Consider the following 13,880-nt stretch of genomic DNA (forward strand, 5'->3'; position numbering starts at 1 on the left):
GATTTCAATAGATGCATCTGATACTCTTTATGGTATCACGTAAGAGGGGAAACGTAAACGTTATAATTGTACTTTTTAGTGGTACAACAGCTACTAGAACACCATGTTTAGATTTGGATAAGTTTGTGATTCTAAAAAGTTGATAGGACACTGAAGACAGAGTGGAGGGAACAAAGCAAATGATTTCTCAGAAGACTGGATGACGTATTTTGGTGAGAAATTCCAGGAAATTCTGTCTATCTTGGGTAGCCAAGGGGGTGTGAAAGGTTGATCACAATATGTCAATAGTAGCACCTCAAGTGAACAGCAGAACAAGGAATAAGTTTTGGAGTTTCCATCTCATATGGCCAGGGGATATGAGAAGAACCAGCTGTCGCAACTGAATCTTACACACCCAGGGTAGAAAAAAAGAACAATTTTAATGGCAGCACTGATTTGTAGGAACAGATTTCCCAGAATTGTGACAGACTGTACATTGATGGCAGTTTTTTTTAGCCAAGACTGGAAGTGCTCAGTGCACGTCAACTGTGTAAGTAACCATGGTAACAGCTGAAACCAAGAAAAGTTCAGCAGCCCTATAAATGAGCAGTTACCCTGTCTGACAAAAAACCTTCCCCTCATTTCTGAATTGTAATATGTCCTGAAGTTTTTCATAGTTGGGGGAACAGTTTTTGAGCAGCAGGATAAACTTTAAGTGCTTTCTGGATTTTATGGATAGGGACAACTAGTTAGAGCATTTCTTCAAGAGCAGCATAGAAGGCCTCTTGAAGAGACAGAACCCAGTGCATTTTAAAACAGTATTCATTAAATCTATCACCTCAATGAAAAAAAACTCACTTATCAGTATTTTGTGGCCTGACTGAACTCCAAAGGTCCACACATAGAGCCTGGAAAACACATTTTGAGATAAATCAACTCTCCTGCTGTTTTTTCTCTCCTCTCATTTGGGTGAAGGTATCTTTCAAGTGGGCATTAATTATGAATAAGTTCAAGAAAAGTAATTATAAAAATTAGTTAGGTTAGCTGTGTTACGCAGTTCATCTCCCACTTATTATGCATTTCTGAAACATGGACAAGAAGTCTCAGACAGCTCTGAACTACTTTATGTAGGAAATTACTTGAAAGTTAAGGAAACCTAAAGCAAAAGTGCTGTGACAATGTTTTTTCTATACCCCAGTTTTGTGTTTCTACAAAACTGGAGTTTTAACAAATTGATATAATTACATTTTCCATAAATATTTTGATTGCGTTTTTCTTTTATGGTGTCCAGTGTTTTCCATTGTTTTTCCTTAATTTTGATTCCCCCAAAATTATGTAAAAAATACACTGATTGAGTACTGCTCTTTTGTAGTTTAATACCTTTGTGTATGATTTCTTATGTCTCATGCATTCATTTGTGAAGATCCTAAAATTAATTCCTCTTCCTGTTAATAATTTCCATCAGAGATTGTTTCTGTTTTCTAAGCAGATACTTTACAAATTAATAAGATATTGATTAATCATATTCTTTATATCCCTAAACTCTCCGTGTTTGTATTCTGAAGTCATAAGGTAAGGCCTAAGTGTTCTTTCTTGAAAATTTTTAAATGTGGCTGTTGCACTACCTTCTTGTGCCTGTCCACTGTGGAAAAATATCTGAACATAAATACACTTATAAAATCATCAGCTTTCCAGACAATTTTACATATTGAGAGATGGTAGCTTAAAAGACAAAAGACACAAAGTGTGTCTTTCCTACATGCTGGGTCTTTTGTCTGGAACAGAAGTCATCATAGAAGAGAGAAATCTCACTTTATAAATGTATGAATAGCTCACCCTGGCAGCTCTCAGGCCATGGCAGGGACTCCAGTTCTTCTAATTGGGATCCAGAAGTGAAAGCCTTCAGAAGATAGTGTTTCTGCCTCTTGATCCCTCCCCACCCACACACCTCAAACCATCTGAAGTTTACCTCCAGTCAGGTCATCAGCTCTTCAAAGGAAGACAGAAGAAACAGAAGCAGGAACAGAGGCAAACCCAGAAATTATTGGTATTTTACTTTTTTCTTCCCCTTCCCCCCCCTCCAGACAATGCTGTCGGTGAGTATTTCTGATTGGGACAGCAGTAGCTCTTCTCTGTTTCCTATGTGCATGCTCAATTAAATATTATTTTTTATTTATCTGAAAAAAGTCCCTTTAAAGGTTGCCATTATAGACCAGTGCTTCTATTCCTATTTTATTGTCTGATGGCTTTGATCCTCTGGACTCATATTATTGTGATCTAGGGTTTTTTTCAGTTTACTGCTGACTAAAAGCATTTTAAAAGCCATTGGACATTTGACAAACACAGCAAATTGTCGATATGAACAGATTCACCAAATTATCCCTAGAAATACTAGTATGGATGTCATGTTTGAGTTACTCATATGACATTTTCTAACTGGAATTGTGTTTTAGTTTGTTTATTAGGAACTTTTGCTTTGTTTGTTTCTGTGGGGGTAGGGGAGGGGGCTACCATAATTTTGTAACCTTAAGGATGTTCTGAAGGAAATAGGTTAGCTCCCACTGTAAGCAGTACCCACAGGGGCTTTAAAATTCAAATGTTTCATTAGACTACCTTTTCCACTGGCAGCTTTCCTTACATTCTGAAATCCTTCAAAAAAAACCCACTGTAGAACATGGAGCTATCATATGAAGTTGATTTTATGTTTTCCCAGTCTCAAGCTACTTAGTGCAAATAAAATTTTGTGCCAGTCAGCCCGAGATGTGTTACAGCACTGTTAAAGCCCAGCCTGTTAATTACAGATGTTTTGCACTGTTAGGGTGATGCACAGATTTCTTAGAAATAGGTTTCCTTCAGCAGCATGTAGTTTTACAGTACAGTCAACAGAATGTTGTGGAATAGCAATTATGGGAATAAGGAGAATGCACAAGCTATTGGAGTGAGCGCTTTAATGCTGATACATTTTTCCTGATAAAAGCAACTCAGATAAGAGGATATGCAAGTTATTGTAGCAATTAGTTTTTCTAAGATGTCTATCTATATGAAATGTTTCATGGTAGGGAGAAAAACCACAACTTTGTAGTAGAATGCAAAGTTTATTACATTTCTAGACTACATTATCCTTGTCAGCTAGATTAAAGCATTCTCCTAGTTTCTGTCCTATATTACCCTAACAAGTGAGGAAATAATGTAGTGTTGTTACAGGGAGTAGCTTATAAATTTTGACATAAGTGTGAGAGAAATCACTTGAAATGTGAGGCAACCAAGAGGAATAATTAGGAACAGCAGAATGATCTCAGTAATATGACAATAGTTTCTAAAGCACCCCACAGGATTGAAATCATCAGGTTTGCTTGACCTATATCTTTAATAATACAGCTCATTGCCCTTGTATTGAAGCTAGAGGGAAGGACAAAGTATAAGCTTTATCATGTTTTAGGAGAAATTGCAAAAAGTTTATTTATTAACACAGCACGAAATGGCCCATTTCTATGATTACCAAACAGGAAAGCAAGCTGGGCCACAGTTCACCACACAGAACACTTTATAGTCAGGCTTGGCTGGCAAAAAATATTATGTAACACTCAAATAAGATAAATAGCTGCATTGGCAGTGGAAATAACCTTCTGTTTAATTAGAAAATAAGAGCTGTATGGGACAATAAAAATGGTTACTGCTGCCCTCAGTCACTGTTTAATAAATATGGTCGTGCTGAAGATAATGCTAAGTGTTATTTATTCGTGTAATATCATGGGCTCAGTAATTGTTCATGTTCTTGATAGTTACCCTGCATGTAGAATGAGTCCATTTCATGTTTTCTTTGTTTAATTTTTTAAAAGGGAAGAGGATTTTTTTAACCTGTTTTTAAAAACCAAAGATATGTTAACACCTCAGTGTTGCTGTAAGCAAACTACTGGTTTTCTTAGCTTACCTTCAGGGTAATTAAGCTTTGAACTGAGTGCTTTACGTTTGCCAGGCTGGATTGTCTATCTGCCTTGGATATGTTTCTACGTCTTTGAGAGGGAGCCTAATTTGAATTTTCAGCTGTCCATTTAGTCGTGGCTGTGTTTTGAATGAGTCCTAAGGTCTGGTTTTAGCATGGTTTTGCCTTCCTTTGGAGGTTTAAGCACTAAACATGCAAATCAAGTCCGGCAAGACACGGTGTGGAAGACTGAAGGTTTCAGTGAACCTTCTCCCTAAAGAGAACAGTTTTCACTAGTAAATTGAGCATCAAATTGTGCTGTGTGCATATGTATCAAAAGTTTCCTTTCTCTGTAGAGCATGTTTATTGGATATGGACATTGTTCTGGGCTTTACCTCTTCAGGAACATAAACATATTTATCAAATGCTTGAATGAAAAGCAGGGCATGGGATGCATTTCACAATGTATTTTTAACAGGCTTGGTATCCCAGCCCTATTGCTTTTGGTCACAATCTTTCTATTTCAAATCTACAGTAAGTACAGGGATTTGAAAAAGGATATCAAAGACTTTTCTTGGTTTTATCTAAAGGGATAATTCACAAGATGTTTCATCAACAAGCTTGAACCCCTCCTTCCTTCCCTACTTTCCTTCCTCCCCCAAATGTGGACTGTATGTCAAGAGGCAAAACAAAACAAAACAAACCCCCTTTTCTTCACACAATTCACTTTAAGCTTTAAAATCCTCCAAAATCCCCAATCTCCCTTTGCAGTCTGGTTCCCACTCTCCAGCTTTCCTCATCTCCCTCTGAAAGAAAAAAGCTCTTCTTTAAGGGACTGATAGGTTGTAGAGCGATGCTTAGCAACAACATTCCTGTGCCTTAAGTAGCTGCAAGCCCCTAGCTGAACCCTTTGATGTGACTGTCAGGGCAGATTTATTTTGTTTTAGCACATTGTCTACTTGTCCAGATGTATCAGGAGATAAAAAGGAGTCATGTTTACACTCTTTTTGGGAGGGGGAGGAGGGGAGGAGATGTAATTAAATCGCATTTTTGATGAATCTCTGAGAGATTGAGATGAAGAACAGAGGAATTGGCTTGAATATAGAGGGGAAACCCATTTGCCTGCCCTGACACCTGACACTGTAGGAAGATGAAGTGTAAAGCCATAGCACAATGTGTTGATTTGGTTCTGCTGAACCCTTTAACTCTGTGTTTTTTCATGTGTTGGTAGTTCACGAGAGTCCAGAAAGGCCTATTAGAGAGTAGCAGCTGTGCACCATAGAGTCTTCCCTGTGTATGTATATATTTGTCCAGGTTGAAAAAAATGTGATTTTTCTCTATAATATTAGTGTTATAGATCACATATCCCAGGATCTCTGGCTGTGGTAAGTGGCTGTCAATCAAATAATTAAGAAAAAAAAGAAGAAAAAGCAACAAAATTGAGCCTCAGTGATCTTGGATAAACAAGTGTGCAATGTGAGGCAGGCCTTGCTGAATTCTCGAGGAGAACAAATACCACAGATAAATCCATTTTTGTTTATTTGCTTTTAACTTGCACATTTAGAAACACCATTCTGAGCTCTATTAATAACCTGCGGTGTGCAGTGACAAGTCTGATTCCAGCATTCAGTATGCTGTGGGTATGCCAAGTGAATAAAATGCTAGTTTTAATCTGCTGTTACAAAAGTTACTCTATTTGCATTTTAAATAGGTTACACTGCAGCACCCCCTTCTGCTGACTGGATAGAGTGACAAGAGGTTTGAACTGCAATCCAGCTCTATTCCCACATGACAGAATGAAGATGCCTTGAGAGCATTTTTAACCTTCCAGTCTCTTAATTCCTGTGCCTGTTAGGTGAGGAGGTCAGCACAACTTAGCAATAGCCATTAAAGTAAAGCTTATACACTTAGGATCTTGCTTTCATTTTTTTGCAATTTTCCATGCTTCCTAAAAAACTAACGCACACAGAAGGAATCAGAATGAATAGCAAAGCAAAGTAAGTGCTCTAGCTTTGCAAACAATTATGCCTAGCCTGTGAAATGTATACACGGTTCTGCATTCCTCTGGTTATCATTGAATGTGCTTGAAAGTGATGATATTACGTTGCTGATTTAATTTATGGAAGTCTTGGAAGTTCTTCTCTAAAAAATCAACTTAGCTTGATGATTTTGTCATTGCTTTTGAAGAATCAGATTGGCAAAAGGAGGTGGAGAAGTTCTGAGTTACCTTATTTCAAAATAAAGGGCTGTAAAAAGTAATGAGTTACAGTGTCATATGTGATGTGTATTTGAGTTCTGTATCAGTGTTTGTATGCAGCTTATAAACTGTTGCTATGCCAAAGCATAGCAGGAATCTTGGCAATTACTCTACTACTGCTATGTTTTGTACTTGTGATGTAATTGGTTGAAATATATTGCAGGGAATGACTGAAGGAAACTTGGAATCTATTCTGTTGTCTGGGTACTTCCCTTCACACTGACTTACCTATGCTTTTGGCACCTTCTATTGATGCTGTAATCTCTAAAAACTCCATATTTCTCTTTCACTCCTTCAGAAATGTTGGACAATGAAATTCAATAAGTGTTATGTTTGGGTCTTGGTGAGGTGGGGACTTAGAAAAAGGTGCTAACATCCCAAAATTCATTTGCGGTTCACGAGGAACTTCAAAGAATAGTTGTCTATGACAACTCAGAATTCTCTAGCAACCGTTGAAGAGTTTTGTGGTTTGGGGTATGACACACTTATTTGTGGTTTGCTTTGTTCCACTATTTTACTAGTGTGTGAGCCCCTTGAATCCTGCATAGTGTAAATGAAAAGAAGGTAGCATGTGTGTTCTCAGGATGTGGAGGTAAAGATGCTGACAGAGAAATATAAAGTAGAATGTATAATAATTGTTTGGATTTACTTTCCCAATCTCAGATTACAATTCAAGGTCAGCAGATTTTTCTTTATGGCTTTATACTTCTGGGGGTCTTTTGTTGAGCCACTTGAGCAGTAAGGTTTAATTTATAAAAACTGAATATATTAGAATGTGGCATATGATTAGGGAGAGGTGGTAACAATTACTTCCCTTCAACTCATCAAACTGAACCTGAGCTGAAGAATCTCTTGTATCCTTCTGCTTTTAAGTGTAAGTAGCTGAGATGCACTTTTTAAAAAGGGAAGGCAAATACTATGCAAGAAGTTCACTTTTTATCTAATGACCTTGAAAAAATATTAAGAAGATGCTAAAATTCTTGGCTTTTGAGTGATATAAGTTGAAAAATAATGGACTTGGAAGTCAGAAAGTCTAACGGGTGTTTTTGTATGCTATATGTTACAGTAGAACAAATCAATTCAGACTCCTTAGATGCAGTCATTGCCTTGTGATTATATTTGTGTAAAGTCTTGGAGCCTTTGATCAAAGAAAGGCATTTGTGACTAGGTCTAATCCAAACTCTTTAAGGTGTTTAACTTGCACGGGGGGCGGGGGGGAGGAGAGGTTGATAACAGCTGGGATTTAAATTTAGTTTTGCTGAACTTTTGTTTTGAAAGGATTTCTATTATACACTGCTTCCTTTTCCATACAGAAGATGGATCATTGAGTAAACCTAAAAGGGAAAGAGGATATGGGAGGAAATGGGTGGGGACTTGGAATTAATCTTCTGAAGAAAAATGTTTGATCAGCGGGTAGGAGAGTATGAAATCCTCTGATGTTGACAGCAGGCAACTTTCTGACTGGTGTGTGATTGACAACTTTGATGCTCCAGTGGGGAGCGAGTGTCCAGCCGTGCTCAGGCATCCTCTGTCTGTGGGTGGTAGTGTTAATAATGTGGCAACTGGAAAGATTAATTGTGGACAAGCAGCAGGATTACGAGGAGGGCTTCACAGGTCTAAAAGGAACAGTGGTAGGAAGGCCTCTGATCTGTCAGCCCAAAAGGAAATTAGTTAGGGCAGGCTGGAGCAGGCTTAAAAAGGGAGGAGGGGGGCAGGGTAAGATGGAGTAATGGAAGAAGGGAAGCATTTAGGATATTAAGGCAAAATGAAGAGGATATTGAAAAAGGTCATAAGGGGATGGGACCAGTGCTCCTGAAAGACCTTAATACACTGCATCCTCTTACAGTACATGCAGAGTTCAGCTTGTTTTGCAGAGAATTGCAAAGTGACTTTTGTAGTGGTTAGAGCCACCCCATTAGGTAACACCTTTTACTTGTTTCTGAATGAGTGTGAGAATAAACTCAAATTAAGGATTTTCAAGGATATGTAAGTGCAAAATACCTAGCAGAGAGTTTACTTAAGCTGTTTCTGCAAGTTACTAACTGCTGTGTGTTTTACTTCCAACCCTTTTTGGTAGAAGTAGGGATTTTGCCAATAAATTCTGTGTTACCATTAAAGAGGCCATTCATCATGCTTACTAATGTTATTAATCAAGATACACCACAGTACTCTTAAAATGAGATCATTTTGATAAATCATGTATGACATGAAAAGACTTTATTCCTTTTAAGTGCAATTTAGACTGTAATTTTTTTCCTCATTTATGATTCATGGGAGAAACATGGATAAAATTCCCTTGCACATTTACACCTTATCTTCAGTAATAATTCAAAACTGCTCTTAGATGACAATTCAAGGGCTGATTCACCAAAGCTGAATGCCAGCTCATTATTTTCTGGCATTCAGTAGTCCAAAAATAATGTCCATACATTAGGTGCTTTTCACAATAGTTGAATTTGGCTGCACACCAGACATATCGATTACAGTCAATTAAGCCTAAATGCATAAGAATTTTCTGATGTTCATTTGCATTTTTGATCCCTGCTTTCAACCTTGCAATTTAACATTAAGTGAAAACCAAAAGGTAAAGCAAATTCAAGTGAGAAGTGATAATATCTCTTATAAGAGAATAAGAGAATACTTTGAATTTGAAATGCTTTGAATCTTAAACTCCACTACTTCTGTTAAATGTGAAAAATTCCTCTTTCCTTTCTTGTTAAAGGTTATTGAAGTTAGAAGGCCAAAATATAAGATCACTGTTCTCCTTGTTGTCCTAATACTAAAATAATTTGGCTATTGTATTAGCAGCATCACATCTGAAAATAAGCTGCTAAAATATCTGGAATTAATATTTTCTAAGGTCAAACTCCTGATTATAGCTGAAACACTTGTGTTATTGATTAGATTTAAAAGTGTCAAAAGTGGGGGATTTTTTTTACTCCTGTGTTTAGAAATACAAAAATCAAATGTCCAATAGAGAGAGAGATATAATTTGGATAGCAGAGTCATTTAAATTTTGCTTTCTCAAACCATGATTCAAAGAGGATTGTTTTGTCTGAGCTCCCCCTTTACTTCCTTCAACTGCTAAAATACTTGAAGGAACTTGTGTGGTTGCCAAAAATAGCGCAGCAATTTTTTTTTTTTTAATCATTGGTCTCTACAAATTTGTTTTGATGCAGCAGATGTACAGTATGTCCTGATACTACCCATGATGTTCCCTTTACTAGTACCATCCAAGTATTGCAGTTTTTATTCCTTGAAAAGTGGAATTCAGGGATTAAACAAATTAGCTTTTTTTTTTGTTTAGTCTAATTAGATTCCTTCACTCTTGGGAGCTAGTTGTTGGTGTGTGGCTGACAATTTTCTTCTAATTTTTTTTTTTCTGTTCATTAAAGTGACTCTAATTTATGCTGGAGTTCAGCAAAGACAACTGCTAACGCATGGCTAAGTCTGCTTGGCTGTGGAGCAAGGAGAGTGGGAAATCCCCTTCTATCAAGAAAAGCCTCCTTTCCTGGTAGGGGTGCTGTGCTACCTCTTGGTTTTCCAGAACATGCCAGTGTGTTGAAGTGGGTGACAAGTATGAAGAGAGGTACCACAGTTTAGCAAATGTTTGGCTATGTGCATAACAGGGGGGATGTGAGTAATCTAACTTTGTCTTGTAAGTCTTAAACCATGTACTATGATATACTGCTAAACTTGAATGACTTCAAGGTTTGCAAAACTATAAGCTTCTTCTGTAATAATACCATTAGAATTTCTTTACTGAGTTATTTTGTGACCTGTTCCTATAAAACTGAAGCTACCAACCAGTTTAAACAGCTTTCCTCAAAGCTATTAGTATGTGTAGTTACTTTCCACTGCAAGGAGAACTTCTGATGCATATGTCACCAATACTTGAAGACATAACTGTCACATGTCAATGCTGTCACTGTCACAATATTCCTGTGAATATTAAGAGTAATGCAATCTATACAAATCTCTTTGGAAAATAGCTTAGGGCCAAATGTCAGTATGTGATGGAGAAAACAAATAGTTGTCTTTCTGCTGGTGCACAGGCTTACTCAGAAACGTGATTTGAAACTTGAGCCAGTGTTTGTGCAAAACAATCCTAACCCTGGATGATATTCCATAGAATTAAAGTTACTCTAACTGAATGCTTAGCTCAAAGGTAATGAAAAATGTTCTATATTTGACAGGGAATTATATACTGTACATAAAATAACAGAAAAACACCGATAAACAAACCCTTCTGTTCTTGTGTTTCCTAAAATTGGAAATAAAGCTAAATTGCCCCTTCACTCCAATATCCTTTTTAGAAGCTCTTGAATTTTGCTCACTCAGTGGTATATTGCTGAAATGGCAAAGTCTCTTCCAGTAATTTTAGGAAAAGCTATCATCAAGCTGTCAACAGTCTAAATTGAGATTAAAAGTACCAAAGAGAAACCTTCACTATTACCAGAGTCCCAAATAAGTACACTTGAATAGGCAGATAGCATCTAGCGTGTACAGTATGAGACCAGTTATTCTTCCAGTTTTTTGAGTGATTTACAGGGATGAAGCATGATGTTAAACAGTGATGTTTTTCTCCTTTTCTTACCCAGAACTACTTAACCCAAAGGAAACATGTAGTTGTGAACAGATTCCTGTTCTTGGAATTAGTTTCAAATATCACATAGCTGGGTCTAAGGGGTTTCTATTTCTCCTCTTACATGTTATGTGCCCTTGGCTCATATTGGTCACCAGAGAGATTTCCAATAATTCATAGTCCAGAGTAGATTGAGCTGCAGGTTTGCAGTTCACCAAAATCAAGGTATGATTCATTCTGGCTGAAGGTGAGAGTTATGTCTGTAGCAATATGTCTCTGAACAGGAGGCTCCCTGAAAAGGGTTTATTATCACTGGTGAGTCAGCAGAGGCAGGACATTCTCTATTTTTATTCATATCTGATAAGTAGCATCCTTGCTGTTTAGGCAAATATTCCTCTGTTAGGTTCTATTAAGATGTTTGTTTTGATGCATTATGCATCTTCATGTCGTGCCCTGATTTTTCCTAGGGACAAAAGTGGAATTGTAACTATGGTCTGACACAGAAATTGATGGCTGGTCTCCAAAAGCAAAATCTTAGTATGCTAATCTAGTCAGTCACCTCTTAGCATTTTATGTACTATCATTTAGGAGTCCAACAGCTACAACAAGGAAGATTTCTAAGTTACAGCCTTTAACAAACTATTATCATGATTAACTTTCATTGTTATGGATTTCTGATTATTGTTCTTGGGTTTGGTCTGGTAATTAAAATTTGAATTAGTGTTTCTTCTTACCCAAAACACTGTAGCTCTATTTTATACTTTTATATTAACCAGACATTGGAGACCTGGGGGTTCATAAATTTTGAGGATATGTTCAATTATAAAATAAGTAAGATTGAGGTGGATTCCTATGATTGACTTTTGCAGCTTAGAAGTCAATATATCATTAGGGAACAAACTACACAAAAAATAGCAATTATTTTCTCAAGACTCCCTTTAGTGAATTATCATGAGATTCAAGAAATAGTTTAGCTTTTGTATTTTCTCTTTATTTGCTTTATTTTTTCTGTTAGAAATTATCATATAACTTTCAGTGAATGCTGTCCTTTGTGTCTTCTATTTAAACACATCATCTTTTTATGTCTGTTGAAATGGGTAGGTTGTAAATACTCCAGAGCAAACTCTGTATCTGAAACTGAACATATCACTACTGTGTCACCAACCAAAGTTAAACTGAACTTTAAAAACTGATAGTGATTCATATTCACCAACACAATTCTTTATTTTCATGTCTTCTTTTAACTGCTGTTCTGTAACTAAAAAGCATGATGGTAAATGTGGCTTGTTTTAACTTTATTTCATATATATATATATCTATACATATATATGTATATCTTTTCTTGAGCTGAAACCTCCAATGGAATGAAGGTTAATTTATTGTAAACCATAGTTCTTCAGTCTAATATTTTAAAATTAGAATCATATGATCTTGAGACTTATTAGGGAGAAAGATTTGAGCTTCTTCTCCCTTAACACTTTGCTTTTAAGGGTTCTGAGTAAGTCCTCTGGGTACTTATTTCTTTTATTAGACCTCTGGTGTAGGTTTTAAGTGTTTATTGTTAACAATTCTATATACTTGTACACTTTTTGCATTATAGGCACTATAATTTTTAATAGATCCCTTCATTTAGCTCACTGGGCAGTGGAATGAGAAAATAATTTGGGAATTTTTTCTTTAGATTTGAAGAGGGTAGTATCTTAGCCCAACTTCCTATTTTCTATCTCCTTTCATTCGTGTGGACTCACTCATAACTTCTTTTAGGTAAATATTAATCTGTTTCACCAAGAGGAAAAATTTTGACGTTGCCTAAATATTTCCTGACAAAGATGGTAATTTTTTAAGCTGTCAGCTGTATGAAAATATTAATTTATTAATGATACATAATGCTATTGTGTAAACTCTTGTGAGTACAGCAACCTTGAGGAATAGCAAGGAGCCTTAACAAAAACAAATTAATCCTTCATGGCTGATAACTCCGTGCACCTGCAACCACATCCCAGCGCTGATCCTGCAGGTGCATCCGCTCTGCCTGATCACTGACCTCCACTCAGGGCACTGACAGTGTTTGTTTTGCCACACAGGCCTCCAGTGCTGCTGCCTCTGCCTCTCCAGAGATGCACTACACACCTCTGCCTTCTGGATCCAGAGACCTCACCAACCACAGAGGTGCGAGCTCCATTTTATTGCTATGAACTGCTGCCGGGTGTTAAGCTTTGCTCTAAGACCTTCTCTGTGTTAGTTACTGCTGCATTTCACTTTACAGAGATCACCATGCCTTTCAAGCACTATTTGAGAAAACCATAGCTGTCAGGACTACAGATTTTAAGTCATATTAAATAGGATTTACAGGTAGTCTACCGGGAAAGCAAATAAATCTATGGATAATAACGCTCAGTGATTTTTGTGTGTGTGTGAGAGAAAAAATGTAAAGAGTAAAATGTAAAGAGTATTTAAACATTGCTAAGTAGATGATTACATCCAGCATTGGTAATTTTGAGAGAATTTGTAAACTTTCTAATATTTTTTAAGTGAGAGCTTTTTGGCAGTTTAGAAATTTAGGACTATAATTTTGAAATGTTAACACATTTTCATTGCAATAAAAAGGGATTCTTCTCTGTTTTTCAACATTAAATATAGTTCAGTTTTCAATTTCCTTTTTCATCAATCCTTAGAACTTAAGAAAGCACCTTGGGCAAATTCATAAATTCCTTCTGCATACCTATGAAACAAAAAATTCAGGGAACAGGTGAAAAACTGAAGCAGTCAGGAAGGGTGCATTCCAAGCTTTTTCACTTTTTTCAAAAAGGACACATTTGTAAAGCTTGCAGCACTTTTTCAGCTTAAAACCACAGCAACAATCTTCTTATTTATTCCCCATATTATCCATTGAGTATACATTGATCATGTAAACCATTTGTCTGTAGGCAGAGTTTTTTTAGGATACCAGGATCAAAGTCAGCCTTATATTTATGAATTGATGGTAACTTAATTTTAATGTGTGTTCAAATTCTGCAGCACTACAGAGGATGGAAGCAGCTTTAATAGCATTCCATATTACTGGATCTCTTCTGAAAGAATCAGGCAGGTAATGCACCTGAAGAAGGATCTGTGATTCAGGTGTGAAGGATGAGGAA

The 13,880-nt window shown here is 36.7% G+C and overlaps 1 protein-coding gene across 1 annotated transcript in view; it reads left to right on the forward strand.

The window, feature by feature from the left end:
• The window catches only part of LRMDA (leucine rich melanocyte differentiation associated), a 612,262-nt gene that overhangs the window by 500,919 nt on the left and 97,463 nt on the right, over positions 1 to 13,880 (forward strand). The window contains exon 6 of the mRNA XM_053948993.1: positions 12,828 to 12,912. Coding sequence (XP_053804968.1) covers positions 12,828 to 12,912 — 85 coding nt within the window. The remainder of the gene's footprint in view (positions 1 to 12,827; positions 12,913 to 13,880) is intronic.

The sequence above is a fragment of the Vidua chalybeata genome, chromosome 8 (genome assembly GCF_026979565.1).
Source record: "Vidua chalybeata isolate OUT-0048 chromosome 8, bVidCha1 merged haplotype, whole genome shotgun sequence".
NCBI classification, from domain to species: domain Eukaryota; kingdom Metazoa; phylum Chordata; class Aves; order Passeriformes; family Viduidae; genus Vidua; species Vidua chalybeata.